Source organism: Poecilia reticulata, chromosome 17 (assembly GCF_904066995.2).
Source record: "Poecilia reticulata chromosome 17, P_reticulata-male-v2, whole genome shotgun sequence".
NCBI classification, from domain to species: Eukaryota; Metazoa; Chordata; class Actinopteri; order Cyprinodontiformes; family Poeciliidae; genus Poecilia; species Poecilia reticulata.
In genome coordinates, this window is record NC_088846.1 from 13,293,128 (window position 1) to 13,312,667 (window position 19,540).

The window sequence follows — 19,540 nt, forward strand, 5'->3', positions numbered from 1 at the left end:
CTGCTTTTTTATTTACACAAGTAAACGTTTCAGCAATGAAATGTGTGTTTTAGACAAAATTGGGTAAATGCATGAGGTGTGGAGTCTCACTGCATAAACCTTGAGATCTTTGTTCTGTATAACTGTGCATCAAACATTTTTATCCACAGGAGTTTTGGCCCATATATTATCAATATTTTGACCAATTGTAATTCATCACAGGTTTTTGCCAACTCTCTGCAAAATAGGCAAAAAAAGATGAAAAGATAATCAAATTTAGATGGAAGTAAAAGGTGACAATGCATCAAGGTAAATACATCTGTTCATGTCTATATTCAAGTGAAAATTTGTTGAAGTTTATAAGATAACATAGCCTGACTTTAGTCTCAATGAATAAACTTTTATACTGGCTAAAAAACCCCCACTGATTTTCAGTGGTGAAATGGCCTGAAATAGTTTGAAGTAGCTGAAAGCAAATACTTAAATAAACTGTATAGAAAACGTGTTTTCTGACAAACTGGCCTCAGTTACACCAGTTCTGTGAGAAGGAATGGGTCAAAATTGCAGCAAACTATTGTGAGAGGGTTGTGGAAGCGTAACCAAAGCATTTAGTCCAAGCCTGTCTGAAAAGCAATTGTAATAACTACAAAGGCGATATACGTAAAGGGATAAAGAAAGTAAACGGAATCACTTTTACTGTATTGCCATCATTAATGTTGTACGGCTGCTTTTAGCTTTATTTGCAGACATTGGAACAAACATCGTCAGGTCTATTTCATTGCTTCTTGCTTCCCATCTGTTGCAGAACATCGAGCTGAAGGTGGAAGTAGAGAGCTTGAAGAAGGAGCTGCAGGAGAAACAAGAACTTCTGGACAACGCCCTGTGAGTTTGCAAATATCCCTTAATATTAGTTCTGGCTGAAACAACAGCCTTAGAATTAATTCATTAAATTCAGCTGAAGTTGCTGAGGTTAAGATGGACTTTATCCTAAGAGGTTCCTTAAGGATTCGTGTGTAATTATGTTACAGGAATCTGAATCTGCTTACTATTGTCTATGATTTGCAACATATTTTTGTCCGGACTGTTGTAACACACAAGACTTAAAATGGGACTGCTTGGTATACAGGGTTTCTTAATCAAATGAAACCTCCTTTCGCCCATTGACCACCGGAGAGAGGCACAAGCTCCTCCATAATTATGTCATATTATAAATATTACAAATATTACATGATTAAAATTATCCAGCCACTTTCCAGACTTTTGGTCTAATTATCTCCACACCATCGTTTATAGCCGTCAAAACACTGGCAGGCCAGGATTCCTAAGCAGCATCCCTGAGGCTTCACTTCACACAAGGGCAGTCGTCTGTCAGACACACACACTCAAACTGCTAACACGGGTTCAAAATATCCCAGTTATCGAAGCCGCTGCGTGTGGCAGACGGAGTTAAAAATGTTCGTAGAGAGCGTCTGGGGCAGGGTTCGTGGCGACAGCGAGGCGCGGGCCATTCTGGGATGCAGTTGTTAACTAAGTCAGACAGACAACTGGAGGAGTGAGGGACGCTCACCAAGAGTGACGTAATGTTATCAAGAAATGTTACACCGCTTTAAAAGGTCAAGTTTTAGTCAATTAGATGCAGTATCGCAGCGTGTGCTCATTATGGTAACAAAAGGTTTTGAGTTGAAGTGAATCCCACGTTTCCCAATACCTTCAGAATGACAATGAAGGTGTTTAATATTCACCGCTATTCACAGTGATTGCACCAGTATGCGATCACCGTGAATAGCAATAACTGCCCTCATGATGGCCGTGACACTCACTTTATCTCTGCTATAATTGGCCATTTGTAAGGATACACCAGCAGACAGAAACATGGTGACATACTAATATCTTCACTTGACCCTCCATGATGTCTCCATCATGTCCTAAAACTGACCCTTCTGATATTTGTGCGCACCGTTAAACAGTGGGGACCTTATACTTTCATCATTCGCAGGCAAAGTAACTGGTTATACATATTTTACATTAAAGATTCGAAATGTAAAACTCCACGTAACATGAAAACTACATAAAAATAGAGTTTTGCTAAGTGTCTTCCAAAAGCTGGACGCCCGTTAATACTGGGAATTTCAATGATGTCTGTTATTTACCTTATTAAGGCCTGTAAAATGTAGCATAAACTGGATTCTGTTCAGACAATGTAACGTAAACAGAGACATCAATAGAGGCATCTTTTATTTTTCAACCAAATGGACGTGTCATTTAGACGTCTCGGTTACATTTGGCTTGAGGGGGGAGAAACTGAACACCACCATTTACTGCACGAAAACTCCAGAAGCAAAAAGTAAACATGCGTCCTTAGCACAAAGAGCTCCGTGGGAAAAATGAGCTCCAAGAGATGCGATTGAGCCTCCTGAGTAGAATGAGTCTATACTGGATGGAGAGCAGAGAAACTAAATGAAAGACTTTTTTACTCGCCATGTTTTTAAAAGTTTAAAAGTTAGCTGAGGATTTTATTCAATGGATAACTTAGCCATTTTTGCAACAGGATTGAAAAGGATCAAATGTGATGCTTTATCAAACAATCTTCATTTATAATCATTTTCTTAGAGAATGAGGGGAAACTCAGAACAAGTTTCATCAGATAAATGAAGAATATTAGCATTTTGGAAAACAAAAGATAATAGAAATTAATCCTGTGTGTATTAACCTCTTTGTTTTGTCTTCTGATGGCGGAATTACTATTTTTTTGTTCACTCTTGCAGCACGACAGCAGAGAGCTTGACCAACAACAATGAGGCAGAGCTACAGAGGCGGTGTCAAGAGAGACAGCGGGAAATCGACCACATGCAGCAGGTGCTTGAGACGAAAATTCAGCTCCTGCAGGAGGTTGGTGTGCTCCGTCCGACCTGTAAATCTCACGCATGAGCCTCAACCTGACGAATCTTAAGATGTGTGTATGTTTTTTAGGAGGCCCAGCTAGCGCGTAGTGAGGCCGAGAGAATGGCCTCGCTGGCTGGATCCCACTCTCACGCCTCCCTCGTTTCCCTGGACGCCACCATGGAGGACATCCCTGAGGACGAGAGATCTCCAAACATCCTGTTCCCGTCCAACGCCAACAAAGACAGGTACAGAACACCAAAGAAGACAAAGAGAGAAGTACTCACATGAATCCCTCCTTACCGTTAATGACTCCTCTCTGCCTACGCTCAGGTTTATAGAAGAACTGACTAAAGAACTTCGCTCCAAGGAGGCTCTCATCACGGAGCTGTGCGGCGAGAAGACGATGCTCACACACAGGGTTGGAGAGCTGGAGGAACAAGTTCAGGAGCTGTCTTCATCTCTGCTGCAGAAGGACAAGGATGTTGAGGTAAATTCAGTTTTTCCTTAAAAAAAAAAGTCTCACCAGCAGAAACACCTGTAGGTTTTGGGTTGAAGTGTAATCTGTTCTCTGTTCGACAGTTTTACCAGGAGGAGCTTAGTCAAGAGAGGCTTCGCATCGAACAGGAGATGCAGGTTAGTTTTGTTTTGTTTGGGGATTTGATACAACACTGGATCGTTCAGCCTTGGTGTCGTTCCTCCCATACAGTTCTGAACCAAAACTGATTTTTGGTATAAAGCAAAGGTCAATATGAGTGCTGCCTACAAAACAATATAAAAGTCATTTGTAGAAAAGAAATCTTGAGGAAATAATGTAATATGGTGTTTTTGCTTCATAGGAAACCAGACATACTTTGTAAAGACAGGAGAAGGTCCTGAGTTTATCTTGTCCCCTCAGTAAGGAGGATGTATGGAAGATAAAGAAAGTCTCTACAGTGTAAAGTTGAGGAACCTCAACAAAAAGTGACATCTAGCGATCACCAAGTCTCCATGATATCCATCTATGTTCTTTGAGAGGCGCGCTGGAATTTAACATTTATTTTCTGCCACCGCAAAAGTGGCACTTTCCCTAAAACTGGTTTTTTTTTTTGGTCAGATGAGACAAAGTTTGGGCTTTTAAGGCAACACCCCAGGTGGGTCTGGTGTGAAACAAAGGATGAATGTGTGAAAAAGCAACTCATGCCCATCATTATGCAGAGTGGAGGACTTGTGATGCTGCATGTTTCTCTTCCAAACAGCCTTGGGATCCTTGTTAGAGTGGATGTCGTCTATATAAAATGCCAGATTTTACATAAATAATCTGCTGGGCTCTGCGGCTAAACAGAAAATAGATAATCATTTAGTCTATCAGCAAGACAGTAAAACAGAACATTTGCATACTCTTTATGTATAAATTAATGAAGAGAAAACTGAGGATGTGGGACTCTTGATCGCCTGGAGCGAGGTTATTCAAAGTTCAACCCTTGGAATAATTTTGCGCAGCCCCCTGTCTCAGTTGAAGAATTATACCAATTGAGCCCTCCAGCCAACAAATTTAAATATTCTCAAAAAGGAAAGTTTTAAATACAGAGTATGTTTAGTTTATTTATCACACTTTTTTGCTTTCGCTTTAATTTAACAGCATATAGGACCACAGACATTCAGCGACGTTTACTCAAATCTGATTCTTGTGACATTCAACCTGTTACTTTTAGTCTTATGTGGCAAAAACCTTGGATACCACAAAAGAGATTTCTGAGGAGGGATGGTCAAAGCTGCCTTTTTATTTGTGCTCTGAACTTCTGAAATGTTATAAAACAAGAGCAAGTTCTATCCTTTTGGTTAAAAGCGGTTAACCAGATGACCTCTGTTAAATTTATCTTAAATGTCTACTACGAGATTATGCTACAAGAAAACAAGAATTTATTTAAAACTTTTTTACAACTTTGCCACGCAGCAAGAAGCCAGCTCTACCAGTATAGAAAAACTAAATCGTGTTTCTTTCTCATTTCTTTTTAAATAAACCATGTAAAAAGAAAACTTCCTTGGAGAGACTGCCTCCATATGGACGAAATAGATAAAACTTCTGCCTATTCCTAATATAAACTTATTTTATTGATTTTTTTTTTTGTTTTTGTTTTGCTTTGTTTTTGTAACACAATTTCTCCAATTGTGGAAGTTAAACAAATACAATATTAGAACTATTTTCTAAATAAAATCTTATTTTGCCCAAAAATCAATATGAAATAATCGATACAAAAACTATTTCCAAGTGCGGGATATCGTCAGACACGAAGGCATCGTTTTACAGCAGCTGAAAGCAGCGGTTGTCCGTAGCGCCGGGAGTGAAACAGTGAGAAACGTCCCACAGAACGTTTCTGGGCTGCATCGCCGCCTGGCTGTGTGCAGTCTGCTGCGACCATGTTTACTGATTAATACCTGCAGTCCTCTGAAGCTAACAGAAAGGAGCGACGTGGCATAAAAGAAGCAGCCTGCAGTGTGTGCTGCATTGTGTCACAGAGGCTTCATCTCATCGCAGAAAGTGCCACAATCTAATTTAACTCTCGAGCTGTTTCTGCAATGACATCTTCAAGGACAGACAGCTTTGCTCATACCACATCAAATCCTGACCACCATTTTCTGTCCTAGCACAGAAACCCGGCTTTATTCCTACAAAATCACAACCACTCAGATGCGTTTATCTCAGCAGAGTGAATTTAATTCTGATCTAAATGGTCCCAGCCTTTCTCTCCTGTTGCTGTCTGTGTTTCTCACAGACAGATTTCTATTTAAATGGTGCCTCTGCATCCACTTTCACTTGTAAATCAATTTAAAATGAAAGATGCAAATAGACCCACAAAACAGGTTCCCAGTTTGAACCTGAAACAAGATGAAAGGAAAATGTGCGCCTCTGAGCCTGGAGAAAACATAAACAAGGTTTTGGGTTTTGGTTTACGGTAAGCGACATGGGAAAAAAAGGAAGGTCATAAGAGTTTGTAAGGGTGTGCAGAGTTTAAATATGATTAAGATACATGATGAATACCACCTGGCTGGTCGGTATTTATGGTGGCATAAGTTTTGTGGCTGTATGAGAGAATAAAGTATAGAAAACGGAGATAGTAGACCCTTATCTTTTTGGCTTTTCACCTAAAAACTGGTAAGATGTTCAGAAAGGCAAATCTGTTAAAACTAATCTATCCTATTTTGCAATTTTATTTCAAGACAACATAAAAACAAGCAAAATTTCAGGCCCAAGAAAAAAACATAAGCGCACAGTTAAAAGAAAAAGTAAAATGTGCAGATGCACAGAGTCTGTCAGTAAAAGTAGAAAACACACAGATAGTGGGGAAAACAAAGTAAACTGGAGCAGTTTTACGAATCGCAGGTTTATTATTGTTATTGATTAAATTAGGAGCACATTTTTACAATAAAAGGGGGCCAAAGGTGAATCAAATCTATATTAGTGTATCCACAAATTAGAAAACTAACACTATTCTGAATAATGTGATATCTAACAGATGATGACTGTTTTAAAATGACAACAGCTGTCATGCTAAGCAGAGTTTAAACGAAGTAGAAAACAGAGTTTTTATAGAATTTAGTTCCGAAGGTTTCTTTTATTTGATTTTATGGTTTTGTGAGAAACTGTTCTTCTCTTCGCTTCTGTGTCTACCCATTTTATTCTACATATGAAGAAACAGTGACAGCATTCAGGTTTTCTGTCAAAGAAAGACACTGACATATGGTGCATGTGTGTGTGTGTGTGTGTGTGTGTGTGTATGTGCGTGCGCGCGCGCGTGTGTGTGTGTGTGCGTGCGTCCATGTTTCCATGAAGTGCTCTCTTTCATATTTGCGTGAGTGCTGCAGGCACATCCCTGTTCAACCATTTAAAGGCTCAGGTTTCAGCTGGGCTGTCGATAGGTCAGGTTAACCTTTGAGTGCTCAGGGACCCCAACGCTGATATCAAGTTGTGTTGTTGATTCAGACCCACATCAGCCATACAAGCTCATCTTAATTGACCCTCCAGACACCACAGACATTAATGCCGGGAGGAGAAGGGAGGCAGCTTGAAATGGATAGAAACTCTACACATTTATTAGTGACCATCATTGTCGTAGTTTTACATATGCAACCTGGAAAATATGTCATTTACATCCACCACGAATGTAGCTATCACTTCCAGAGAGAGCTGAATTAGAGGAAGTGCCTCAGTTTCAGTAATAACCTTTATTAAGCAGCATTCAAGCATAATAAAAGAGACATATCAAGACACAGAGGGTCTGCTCAAAGGGTGAAACGTATATGGATGATGTGCTAGAGGAAATGAGTTACTGTGAGGATAAGCTGGGACTCTGAAATAGAGAATAAAGTTCTGATTGTTTGATTATCACATGCAAGTTTTGTTTGATGATATTTCCTGTTGCCATGAAAACAGGGAATCAGAATCAGACACTGTGCTGTAAGTTATATATATCATTATTAAATGAGACTGTTTCATATTCCTCATTCAAGGAGTCATAAGGACTTTCATGATGGACTATACCACTTGGAATATGACATAAAGCTAAAAATAAATTGTAATATTTCTACAGGATTTTAATATATGTTGAGTTTAAGCAATGATTAAAAAAAAATTAATTATTAGATTATGAATATATTTATTTACATTTTTTATGACATTGCTTGTTGGACACTAGCTGGCACTCTTGTTGCTGTTATCTTTCCTTCCTGCTTTAAGTATCATAATCAGTTCTCTGAAATAATTATATAAGGTTTTAATTGAAACGTCGCTCGTAATACAAGTAGTTTATTATTATTTGTTCAGGTTAGTAATGCAGTTTCATGTAATTAAACTATCTACAATTATTTGACAACTTATTTATTTTTAAACTGCTTGACTTTTGATCCTCCACATTTACATTTTGGCTCTAAAAGCATTGTGATTGCGCCTCCCATGCTCTTCGGGTCACTTGATTTCACATTGCAGGCTGCTGAGCATTTCACCTGTGTATTCAGGCGCACTGATATTAGTCAACACGGCAGGAGCGAAAAACAGTCTCCCGACGGGGGAGCGCCACTCTTTCGCTAAAGCAATAACATCAAAAATTATTTAATTCAGAAATGTAGATTTGATTTGTCAAGGTGCGTTATTAGTTAAGTTTCCATTCCAAGCGGCATTTGCGGTGATAATTTATCAGAGAAGGTCGGAGCGCAGCTGCACCGGGCTGCTCCACCCCCCGCTCCTCCTGCATGGTGCGCTCCGCCGCTGCAGGTCCGTCTCCTCGGAAGCCACAGCGTTATCTCCCCGCAGGATCTCCTGCACTTTACGTCTCTGTGCTGGGAGCCTCTACGTGTAGCCGTCGTTTGTAGCTCTGAAATGAAAAAAAAAAAAAAAACTGGCTTCTTTAGAGACGCAGAGAAGGAACGGAGGAGCCAGAGGATCGCCCCGTTTACCAGCGTGTCACCGCGGCACGTCCGCGTGGAGGCCGGCGGATCGTCACGCTCCCCGGTCAGCATGAACCTGTCCGAGTCAGCCGGAGCTGTGCTGGTGCTGCTGCAGAGGCGTGTAGGATGGCGCTGCTGGGAAATATAAAACGTCGCTCTACTGACAGCCGGGAGACTCGACACAGAGAGAAACCGAGTGTGGTTAAATTAAAGAGACATGCCCTCTTTCTCCGTGCGCCATATTCACGTTGCACCTGCACATCCTGCGGGATCCTGCACTGATGGATATCTGAGAATCACTTCATCTACGCTTATCCCGATCTTTGCTGTCCCATCTGGAATTACATGTGCAGCCAAAGAAAGTCTACAGGAATTATTTATGCGTTCCTGATTGGATTTAAGTCTGAAAAGACTAAATTAGAACTTTTATTTTCATTTTTTGTTGGGTCTTGTTTGTGTCTTTAGTCACCCTTAAGGGATCTAAACTGATCCATGCTCTGATATGTTTGAGTTGCCTGTCTGATATAACCCACTACTTCATATTGTAAAGCCAGGAGAATGCTTGATGTCAAGATGAAGGAGACATGTAGAATCTGTGGCCGGGAGCTCCTTGGTAACCAGAGGCGATGGATCTTCCACCCAGCCTCCAAACTTAACTTACATGTGCTGCTGTCCCATGCCCTGGGTCGAGAGCTGACCCGGGATGGCAGGGGGGAGTTTGCCTGCTCCAAGTGCACCTTCATGCTGGACCGCATGTACCGCTTCGACACAGTCATCGCCCGAGTGGAGGCCCTGTCCATCGAAAGGCTGCAGCGGCTGTTGCAGGAGAAGCATCGACTGAGACAGTGCATTGGCGGTTTGTACCGGAGGACTAATCCGGAAGACGGCGCTGTGACGTTCACCGGCACTAATGAAGAGTCTGGAGATGGGATGGTGGATATCTCGGGTCTAACCCATGCAAAGTACTGTGCCCTGCTCCAGGAGGATTTGGTCTACTCTTTGTATGAGTCCTGGGCTGACGATGGGCTGGACTGCCACCATCACCACCACCCTACCTGCCCTGCTGATCCAGGGTCAGAGGCCACCGGTACAGGCACGCACCACTGTCGACCCAGCACTCCCAGAAAGTGTCGAGGATGTTCCTACTGGCGGGTGGCAGACTCTGACTATGAAGCGGTCTGCAAAGTGCCCAGAAAGCTGGCAAGAAGCACCTCTTGCGGGCCATCAACCAGATACTCAGCCAGCGTCATTGGTGGGAGTGTGACTGGAGGGGATGGAGACGTGGAGAGGAAGAACTTGGATGATTCAGAGGAGGCCCCGTCATCTCGAACCCTGGTCCCTGGGTCTCAGGACGTTTCCCGGACTTCAGACAGTGATCGCACTCTGGCTGGACGGGGCAGCTCCAGCCCGTCAGTCGCATCCCTGGAGATGATCGAAGACAACACTCAGCCTGGAGCGCTGAGAGACAGATCACTGATCTCCTCTGGGGAAACGGCAATAGACGACCACATATCTGACTCTCTGTCTGAGGAGCACATGGGAGCGACGCTGTCCTCACCTGGGCCCAGTCTTTCCCTGACATTCTGCTTGCTGCAAAGCTACGCAACCCACCGCCCAGTCCAGCACACCAAGGGAAGCAAACTACCCGTCCTCATCCGGCGGAGCTCCAGGAATGGAGGGGCTCGTCTGCGATTCCCAGATCCTCTTCTTGGGATGCCTTATGGAGAGAGAGACAACCACATGCCCACTCCCGAGCCAGAGACTCCTTTGGTCAGGTTGAATTTGGAAGACGATCACGACCTGAACTTTGCTGACATGGAGGATTTATTGAACGATTTATACAAGGAGTATCCTCCCCCACCTCCACATCAGGTACTAGACCTTACAGAAAACGGTGCTGCTGCTGAGAGGAACTATTTTATTACTCTGCAGAACCCTGAGTGAATCTGGCTAACAGGCTTCAGCATTTGACTGCGCACCCTGTCCATGAAGAATTACTCCCTTCTCTTTTTTTAGTTTAAGCAGCTTCATAATCAAGCTGTCAGTTACTTACACTACCCACAGCCTCTCCAAATAGCTTCAGCTCAAGAGGATGTGAGCTGTGGTTTGTGCGTGTGTGTGATGTGCTTAGGCTTCTGTGTGTGGTTATACCACACTTTGCAAGAGCAGTCAGGTTTCGGTAGGCAGTTGCACATGACATGGCCCGATTCCCTAATGACTGCGTCTCTCAAAAGAGGAAACAGAAAATGAAAGTGCAACCATTTTTCATATAGATCTTGAATATCTTTCAGAGATAGACTGAACTTTCTAAACTGAGATTCTGTGAATAGATTTTTTTGTAGAAGAGATATCATTGCGGCATTTACACAACAGATGAAAGCTGAAGTTTTAGCCAGTCTTGGCGTTCACAACGTTAGCACCCAACACCACGTCAACAGATATTAATGTCTGCACTTTAACAAGAGGCTGTTCAGTTCGTCATGTTTTCCTCAGATGAAACTACAACAAATCTCAGCTCACGCCAATCAATAATCTTCTGCGAGGGGGATGCATTCATCCTCTTAAGCACAGTCCGATGACTGAAGTAGGTTAGATAAGGGGAGACATTCAAAGACAGAGTGGCTCCGCTGTTGACCTATTTTCTGGAGACCTTGAGGCAAAGTGATCCACACAATGTCAGACCTTCTCAGCTCATCTCTGCCCTGGTTTGCTGCTTCAGCAGCACAAATCAAGGCTTTAATTATTTTCTTTTTGTTTGTTTTTGAAAAGAAAAACATTGCTTATCTATTAGGTTAAATTCTGAACCTCACAACATGCTAACCTCGGTGTTGGTAGACGTATAAATTATCACGTAATGATGCTTTTATTGAAACACTTTGGGTGCAGTCATGCATGTCCGCACTCACAAACCACTCCAGTGTCTTCTCTGCCTCGTGTGGCCCATTAGCTTGTAGAGATGAACAATTAGAGGTTTGTGGCCGATACGCAATCGCTGATATTTTAGCAAAGCTTTAACCTGCTTACAATGGTGTCCATCCGTTTAAATTCCTCTTTAAGAGGCATAATATAAAAGGATGTAAATCTGGCATGAATTTGCAAAGCAAAAACAAAATGAAGTTGACATTTTGAACTTCCTGTAAAATCTTATATTGGTGGTTTGCATTATTAGCACAGCTAGCATTACACTGGTCTACTGGTATTCTTGGGACTTGGAGACCACGGCCTCCCACAAATAACTCAAATTTGTGAATACTTGAAATCTCTGAAAATGTACATAACTACCTGTTTTAATCGTTCAAACACCAAACAAACCATCCTTGCACTTCCACAGAAACTATTATATACAGCCTTCCTTAACTCCGCTAAGCTAAACGGTGCCAAGGAAAATAAATCGGCTGCCTTGCAAACGCCTACCAATAGCCTGCCAAGTTGCACTGCATCTAGGTGTTTCAACCTACATTTTCTTTCATATATTTTATGAAACAAATAGAAAAAAAACAAGAAATAATTGAATTTTCTGTGAACAGTTTGGAGTACTTAAGAAAAATCTGCAAAGAGGTGATTCTGTGAAAACTCAGCTGTGATCAGTCAGTACTAGAACAGCAGTCTCTGCGTTCTCAAGAGGAAGGAGGACCTTTAATGGTCAAAATGTCCTAATTCAGCATATTCTGTGACGGAGATTGACAGCTCAAAGAGATTATTAGCCTTTGATGTTCTCCTGTTATCTGCAGCCTGAATGAACCACAGTAATGTCCCGAAAAGTAAAAATGTGTATCTTTAAGAAGAGATTATTCTTTTTGTACACTTTATGCGAATATGAAACAAAACAACGAGTTGATTACAAATAAATCAGGTTTAATATGATCTTCTTCAGAGCCTCGTTGAGGAGCAGCAGAGTCGGCTCAACCAGTACGAATGTGCGGCGGGTCAGTGCGTCAGCGAGCTGCAGAAGGCTCAGCTCCAGGTCCAATCCCTGCAGGCAAAGATCCAGGAGAGCGAGGCCAACAACATGGTGAGGCGCGTTAAAAATAGCTACATTTTAATCACTGCAGGTCTGATTTTTTTTTTTCTCCATTTCTAGAAGCTGCAGGAGAAGCTGAACGAGATGGAGTGTGAGCTGCGTTCGCTCCGACAGGCAGCCCAGAGTCAGGAAAGAACCATTCAGGGCCTCACAGAGTCCATCACCACCAAAGACAGCGAGGTCCGTGTCTGCAGACATAGAAATCTGAAACATTTTTTTCTTTAAGTGAGTTGACTCCCGTTTTGCTCATCTCTCTGAAGGCACAGGAGCTGTACCATCTGATTGAAGGCCAGAACAGCACTATGTGCAAGCTGCAAGAGCTGGCCCATCGTAGCCAGCTCACTCAAAGCCAGGTGAGACCCGCAGCGTGTTTTATGTCACGTCTCCCGTCCCAGAATCTGTCCGTACTCGTGGTTAAGACGTGCAGCCTGATCGTTCATATTTTCCCAAGACTCCCGTGGGGATGAGCGAGTCCCTGACGTTCGGCCAGCTTCAGGGCGAGCTGGTCCGGGTGCAGAGCTCTCTGTTCTCTCTGGGTCTGGAGCTGGAGGCCAGCCAGAGGAGTCTAAGGCAGAGCCAAAGGCAAGGCGACGACCTGCTGAGGTTCAAGGACAGGCTCAGCTCCGACCTACAAGAGGAACTGCAGCACAGGGAGGTCACAGAAAAACACAACCAGGTCAGCGCGGCCGTTCCCGTGCCGTTTTTTTAACTGCATGAGGCGCGCGCGTGTGTAATCACTCCTGTTCCCGCCACAGGACCTGCGCAGTGCTCTGCAGAAGATTCGCTCCGAGCTTCAGACCAGAGAGGCGGCTCTGAAGGAATGCGAGGCAGAGAAGACGGCAGTGTCGCAAGAGAAAGACGGGATCATTGCACAGCTCGAGCGCTCCCTGCAGGACAAGGAGCGGCAGCTGGAGGTAGGAACACGCACACAAAGACACAGACTCTCATGCTCATACGCTTCACGGAGCGGGCGTTGATCTTTGCTGTTGCTGTCTTCAGGAGTACTGTGACATGTTGGAGTCGACAAAAAGCTCTAAGCCAAGAGATGCTCTGCTAGAGAAGCTGAGGGAGCGGATTAAGGAGAGAGACCGAGCTCTGGAGGTAAAGCAGCCACATACTCCTCTATGAAAATTGCATGACAATCATTCATTCCCCTTTTAAATATGCCAATTAGCTTTTATATCACAGAAAGCCTTTTTAGTCAACTTTACGACCTGTGAAATGAGCGTCACGGCTGAACGTGGGTGGACCGTTCACACGGTCGGCTTCAGTCGACTGTAGGAACTTAAAGATCAGAACGCCAGAATATTTAAAGGGTGTTCAGTACTTTTCTTTTTTTAATTTGTTTATTTATGTTTATTCTTGTTTCTTATTCCAAAAGAAGCACAATGTTCTGGAGTTGCACCCAATAAGTAATTGGTTTTCTGCTCGCAGCACTCCATTGATGACAAGTTCCGCTGTCTGGAGGAGCGCGAGGGACAGGTGAGGGCGCTGCAGCTCGCCCTCAGGGAGAAGGAGCGCGACCTGGAGAGGCTCCGCTGCATCCTGTCCAACAACGAGGAAACCATCACGGTACGCTCATCGGCGAATGTCAGAGCTGTTTTATTTTTTAATTTTTTATTGTAAATGTCTTTTTCTCGCTGTCTGTACGAATGAATCCGTGTGGGCTTGTTTTTTCCTCCACTGCCAGAGTTTGGATGCTCTGGTGCGCAGCAAGGAGCTGGAGCTGGAGCAGGCAGCGGAGGCCTACAGGAACCTGCAGTGGCTGAAGCAGAAGAGCGAGGAGAAGGAGAAAACGGCTCTGAGGGAGAAGGACACCATCATCCACCAGCTGCAGGCGGCCCTGCAGGCGCGCAGCCAGGAGATGCAGGTAACACCCAACACGTCCTCCGTCATACGGGCCTCCGAAGGCCCTGCTGGCTGCCCAAACCTGTGCTGCCGGTTTTACTTTTGCCGACGCTGCTTTCTGTTTTGTGTACCACGTGCAGGACCTAACGACCGCCCTCGTTGCCCGGGTCCAGGCCGGCCCAACGGGGGTCGTGGAGGAGCTGAAGGCTCGGCTGGCCCTTAAAGAGAAACTGTTCCAGGAGCTGCTGTCCGACCGCACCCGGCAGACCGACGAGCACCAAGCGCAGATCCTGGATCTGCTCAGCACGCTCAGCTCCAAAGACCAGTACCTCCAGGTTTGCAGTGCAGATGGAAAGAAAATGCACCTTAAATGGATAGATCAGAGCTTGAAAAATCTTTAGAAAAATCTCTCCGTCCTTTATTTCTTTCAGGATTACTCGTACAGGCTCTCCTTGGTGATCACCGAGCGGACAAACGAGCAGCAGGAACTTCGCAAGCAGCTGACCCAGACGGAGCAGGAGCTGAGCGAGGTGAGGCGAGAAAGAGAGAGGGAGACGGGAGGAGAGGTGGAGCATCTGCGAAGCCTGCTCAAGGAGAAGGAAGCCTTTATTAAGGTACCTGCTGATCCTTCGATCTTTGGTTTTCCTCCTTGTCTTCTACATTCCTAATCTTACGCCACGGTACACTTTGTGTCAGAAGCTGATCCAGGAACAGGAGGAGGCCATGCAGGAGGAGAGGGAGGCCGAAGTGAAGGCTCTGAAGGACGAGATCCAGCTGGTGTTGAAGAAGGAGAAGGAGGCTCAGGTATCTTCGTCTGAAACTCTGAGACGCTGCACCAAAGTCACGTTTGCGATTTTTATTTTTTTTTACACGGAGTCGTTCTCTTGACGCAGAAGGAGATCGCTGACCTGCGCTCCTCTCTGGCCCATCGGCAGATTCAGAATGCGGCGACAAAAGACGGAGCTCATCAGCAAGTAAGAGTGCGTCAGTTAGGGGAAACGAGTCATTTTTCCATTTTTATCCTTTTGCATAATGTGGATTTATTCATAGTTTTATTCACATAACCACAGAATTTGATACATTTTATTGATATTTATACCAAAGTCAGATGCAAAGCGGCATGTATTTTTAGAACTAACAGAATACATATCCATGAATTAAATTTTTTTTTAAGTAAAAAAATGTGGCATGCATTTCCATTCCACCCCTACATAACTCCAATTACGCAGTTGATGGAAACTAAATATCGAGAAATTCTGCTGAGAAAAAAACTTGTAAAAGCTGCAGAAGACTTGAGAGATAATCATGAGCTACTTTGTGTTTGTCTCACATGAAATCCGAATAAAATACATTTACGTTTGTGGTTGTGATATTACAAAATGGGGGTAAAAAAGAGTTTTGCAGAGCACTGTTTATTTTTAACCTCTACCTCTGGTCTCCAGTGCGTGCTAGAGCAGCTGGTGTCTGAGTACAACAAGCTGAATGACGCCCTGAGGATAGAAAAGAGGCTATACCAAAATCTGACCCAACTTAGCAGAAGTGATGGGTAAGTGGGGGAGGAGGGATGCTTTCATCTCTGCAATTACAAAATGTCTTCTTTTAGGATTTTACGCATTTTTTTCATTCCTCTATGTTTTTTTTTTTTTTTCGACAGCAACAGCAGCGCAGAGAAGATCCAGACCCTGCACACCGAACTAGACTCGGTTCAGGCACTTCGAGGGCAGCTGGAGGAGGTTCTGTCCAGGACCCGTAGCATGGCCCTGGCACTGGAGCGGGCAGCTAAAAGGCAGCCTGAGTTTGGAGGTGGGAATGGCGGGGACTAGCCTTCACGGCTGCAGTCGGCCACTCACTAACGCTGCCCTGACGCTCAGCGCTTCAGAGTGAAAGTCTTAAAGTGAGACAGAGCTGCCTCTAAGGTCTGAGGGTCAGGATTTATAGAGAGAGAACCGTGAGGAAGAGAGCCTGACCCTCAGTCTGGAGGCAGCTCTGCCCAGTCAGCACCAGCTCTACTCACAGAACAAGCTCTGTTCACATTAACCTCTCCGAAAAACGAAATATGTGCACCTCAGAGCTTTTATCTATATCTATATATATATAATATATATTCTGTGATCATTGTGTGGATGTTTTCCATTGTTTCTGATAACTGCCTGCTCCGCAGTTTGGTTTGCTCCGCATTGCTGTGTCTCGCCGGCCGTGCTGTTGCACAGTGAAGTTTCGTCTTGTGGAGACTCGATCTCGCGCCTTACAGTGAAACGTCTCACCATCCATCGTTTGTTTTATGTCATCCGTGTGTCTGCATTTAACGAAGATGGCGTAGGATTTCTACTCTTGAGGGTTAACCTTAAGCTCCAGCTTTTTTTTTTCTTCAGCGCTGTGTAACGTAAAACCTGCTTCGCTCCAGTTTTTATTTTTTTTATTTTTATTTTAGTCGTAACAAGTATGCACAAAACGGATGAAACCTATGAAATATAAGCTGGTAGGTACTGCTTCATATAGAAAAGTAATGTCACAATTTTAACAAATGCATCATTTTGCAACATGTGCTCATCAGTTCTGTGTTGTAGTGAGAAATATCCAAATGTGAAACGTTGCCTGCCCGTTAGAAATTAATATTGGTAGAAGACATATTCCAGGAAACCTCATCTTGCTTCAGAGGTGGAATAAATGTCAACATTTTTTTTTTTTTTTTAATGCAATAAAAATAAATGTACTGTTTTTTGTCAAAAGGACCTCTGGTATTGACTTATTTTTTGTGTTTAATGAGAAAGTTGTCATAAAAATACTACATGCCAAAAGATAAATCCACAAAATGGTCCTTAGATCCAACCTCAAAGAGATTTTCTGTTTGACATCTTAAAACTGAATCAAGTTTTCAGAATTTTGTTTCATTTTTGTAAAAACAAAACAAAATGGATCCACGAAAACTAAATGAAAATACGTTCTTGTCCGAATTAGACTTCCCTCCATCTCTTTGCTTCCTGGAGCATGAAACTTTGGCATGGTTGTCCTGTTTGCATGACCGTTCTGACTCTAACACCCTGTTTCATTCCCATTCTGCAAATATATATATATATATTTATATACATATACACACACATCAGGCATAACATTATGACCACTGAGAACAACTAGTTATCCCTTTATTAGGATGTAACGGGCAACAAGTTAACGTTTGCCCACAAATCAGGAAAAACAGGGAAGGGAAAGATGTGAGCCAGTTTGACGCCTGGGTCAAAGCCTCTCTGGTACTGCAGCTCTGATGGCGTGGTCCCAGTCTGTAGACTATTCAAAACTAATAATCCAAGGAAGAACATATTCAGGGGCAGATGTAAGTGAGGAGCAAAGGTTATGGTCTGGCTTGAAATATGACAACGCTAACTTACAAGTAACTTTTCAGTGAGACATAAGAGGTTATTTTAAGTCAATAATTATTAAAGACGTTGATTCTTGGACAGAGAGTGACTTATTATTAGGCTGGTAGTCATAATGTTATTCCTGATTTTTGCAGAATCTTTGATAAAATATAAACAATAACTTCTTTGCTATAAAAACTTGTATGATTTAAACACACTGAGTGTGGAGCCACAGTATCAACAGAGCCCCACATTCAGCCCTCTTCAGTGCACACAGCACATTGTTCAATCAATAAACACCCTATTTGGCTGTGTGAGTTGGCTGCCCTGTCGTTAGCAACACAAACCCTCCCCTTACACCTGTTTACAGATAAACAATAAACTTTTTCTGATAGTAAGTGATTTGATAAATTGGCCCTAAAATGCTCTGAATAGCTGTAAAAACAAACCCACGACTCTCACTGGACACTTGGTGGCGTGTGAGTCTGTTTGGTCAGTAGGAACGAATGCGTGCATCTATTTCCTGCTGAGTCACTTTCCACTGAACCTCTTGTTTCCTGCAAAGCAAAAGTCTTCTCCAGTTCCTCTCTTACTCCTGGATTATTACCCACAATACTTAAGTAAAAATCTAAATCTATTAAATGTGGTGAGCAGCGAGCACAGAGTTCTTCAAACGTCCAAATCTATATGAGTCTGTTGGTTCTAAAGTTGGTCTCATAAACACATCCACACGTTCAGAGTGAGCGTGGGTTTTTTTTTGGTTTTTTTTCTGGCAGGCTAACAAAACATGACATAACATTTTCCTCCAGTCCCATGACTCCCAGTGAGGTGGTTTAGAGCCGAGAGGTCTGTGGAATGGAGTGGTGATGCAGGAGCAAAACAAAGAACAGAAAGAAAAACTTATTATTACATAACAGAGCCAGAGGAAGTGGATGTTGTCCTTACATGGTTATTGTGCTTCCAGAGTTCAGCTCAGAAGAGGAGGAGGAGGTAGACGATGAAGATGGCAGCAGCGAGGAGTTCACTGACAGCATAGAGGAGGAGGATAACAGCCTGAACTCCACTCAGGTAAAAGCCCATTTTCATCCCTTTCAGAAAAAAAATATTTGGCTTTTCTGAGAACAAAATGGACGTGTTCCTGTCCCGTTAGGCCTCAGCGAAGCCTCAGAGAGCCGGTGATGAGCGACTGGTAGAGGAGACGGTGCACCACCTAAAGCAGCTTGAAGAAGCCAAGAGGACCCTAGATGCTCAGTTTGAAGAAGTGCAGTCGCAGCTGGAAGAGGATGGATACGCGTCTTTATCTGACATGAGGTGGATGTTTCAGAATCTCCTCAGATTTCCTGAAACTTTTTTTATATTTGACTTTCCTCTTCCTCTGTGTGGATTCATCATCTTTTTTTCTGGTGGCTTTGTGTTTGTTTTTTTTTACTTGCTGTAGGAGCGCCTTGCAGAGGTTGCAGCAGGAGAACGAGGCTCTGAGAGAAAGTCGGGGGTGTCCGAGAGCGGGGGGTCAGGGGAGGAACGCAGAGACTAAACTGAGCCGACGGGAGGAGAGGGAGAGGAGCAGCGCTGAGGAGGACGACGAAGAGTTTGAATCATCTCCAGTGGTGTCGGGGAAGCGAGGCCCCTCTAGTCTGAGCGCCGAGTCGGGGAAGAGGCACTGCATGAGGCCGAGCTCGCTGGACCTGAAGTCCAAACCGGCTGAGACGGTGATATTTTATTCACATTTACTTTAACAGCAATTGTTATTCAATTTGTAATCCAACATAATCACAAATGGGATTTTATCCACGTAGTAAAACTCATAATCCTATTTTCTCCAGTGGTTCAGGTCACGACTTAATGTGTTTGTATTCACAGCGTACTGGAAAAGTTTTCACACCCTGTGAACTTTTTTAAGTCTTGCTACTTTAAAGTCACAAACTTCCTTTTATTTTATTTTATTTTAATCTTATGTGACCAACACTAACAAGCATAAAACTGTGAGGGAAAAGATGCATCACTTTTATTTTTTTACAAATAAAAAACAGAA

General features: G+C 43.4%; 1 protein-coding gene and 1 long non-coding RNA gene across 11 annotated transcripts in view; one reads left to right on the plus strand and one right to left on the minus strand.

The window, feature by feature from the left end:
- LOC103479415 (myomegalin) overlaps positions 1–19,540 on the plus strand; it is a 43,817-nt gene that overhangs the window by 12,104 nt on the left and 12,173 nt on the right. For 7 of the 10 annotated variants that reach the window (XM_081598369.1, XM_081598376.1, XM_081598370.1 and 4 more), the window contains exons 1-18: positions 8,436–10,155; positions 12,158–12,295; positions 12,365–12,484; positions 12,565–12,657; positions 12,756–12,980; positions 13,060–13,218; positions 13,304–13,405; positions 13,739–13,876; positions 13,995–14,174; positions 14,293–14,487; positions 14,584–14,766; positions 14,849–14,956; positions 15,046–15,132; positions 15,595–15,698; positions 15,807–15,955; positions 18,473–18,576; positions 18,659–18,819; positions 18,947–19,217. In XM_081598369.1, the coding sequence (XP_081454495.1) occupies positions 8,842–10,155; positions 12,158–12,295; positions 12,365–12,484; positions 12,565–12,657; positions 12,756–12,980; positions 13,060–13,218; positions 13,304–13,405; positions 13,739–13,876; positions 13,995–14,174; positions 14,293–14,487; positions 14,584–14,766; positions 14,849–14,956; positions 15,046–15,132; positions 15,595–15,698; positions 15,807–15,955; positions 18,473–18,576; positions 18,659–18,819; positions 18,947–19,217 (3,831 nt within the window). In that variant the 5' untranslated portion in view covers positions 8,436–8,841. Of the gene's footprint in view, positions 1–784; positions 862–2,744; positions 2,869–2,949; positions 3,108–3,192; positions 3,350–3,441; positions 3,496–8,435; positions 10,156–12,157; positions 12,296–12,364; positions 12,485–12,564; positions 12,658–12,755; positions 12,981–13,059; positions 13,219–13,303; positions 13,406–13,738; positions 13,877–13,994; positions 14,175–14,292; positions 14,488–14,583; positions 14,767–14,848; positions 14,957–15,045; positions 15,133–15,594; positions 15,699–15,806; positions 15,956–18,472; positions 18,577–18,658; positions 18,820–18,946; positions 19,218–19,540 lie in introns of those variants that run through there. The other 3 variants (XM_081598378.1, XM_081598373.1, XM_081598371.1) reach the window with 3 other exon arrangements.
- LOC145548005 (uncharacterized) lies at positions 6,209–8,442 on the minus strand. Its single transcript, XR_014084290.1, has 2 exons — positions 8,293–8,442; positions 6,209–8,210 (listed from the first exon to the last, which is right to left on the minus strand). It is a non-coding gene; the product is annotated as an uncharacterized LOC145548005 (long non-coding RNA).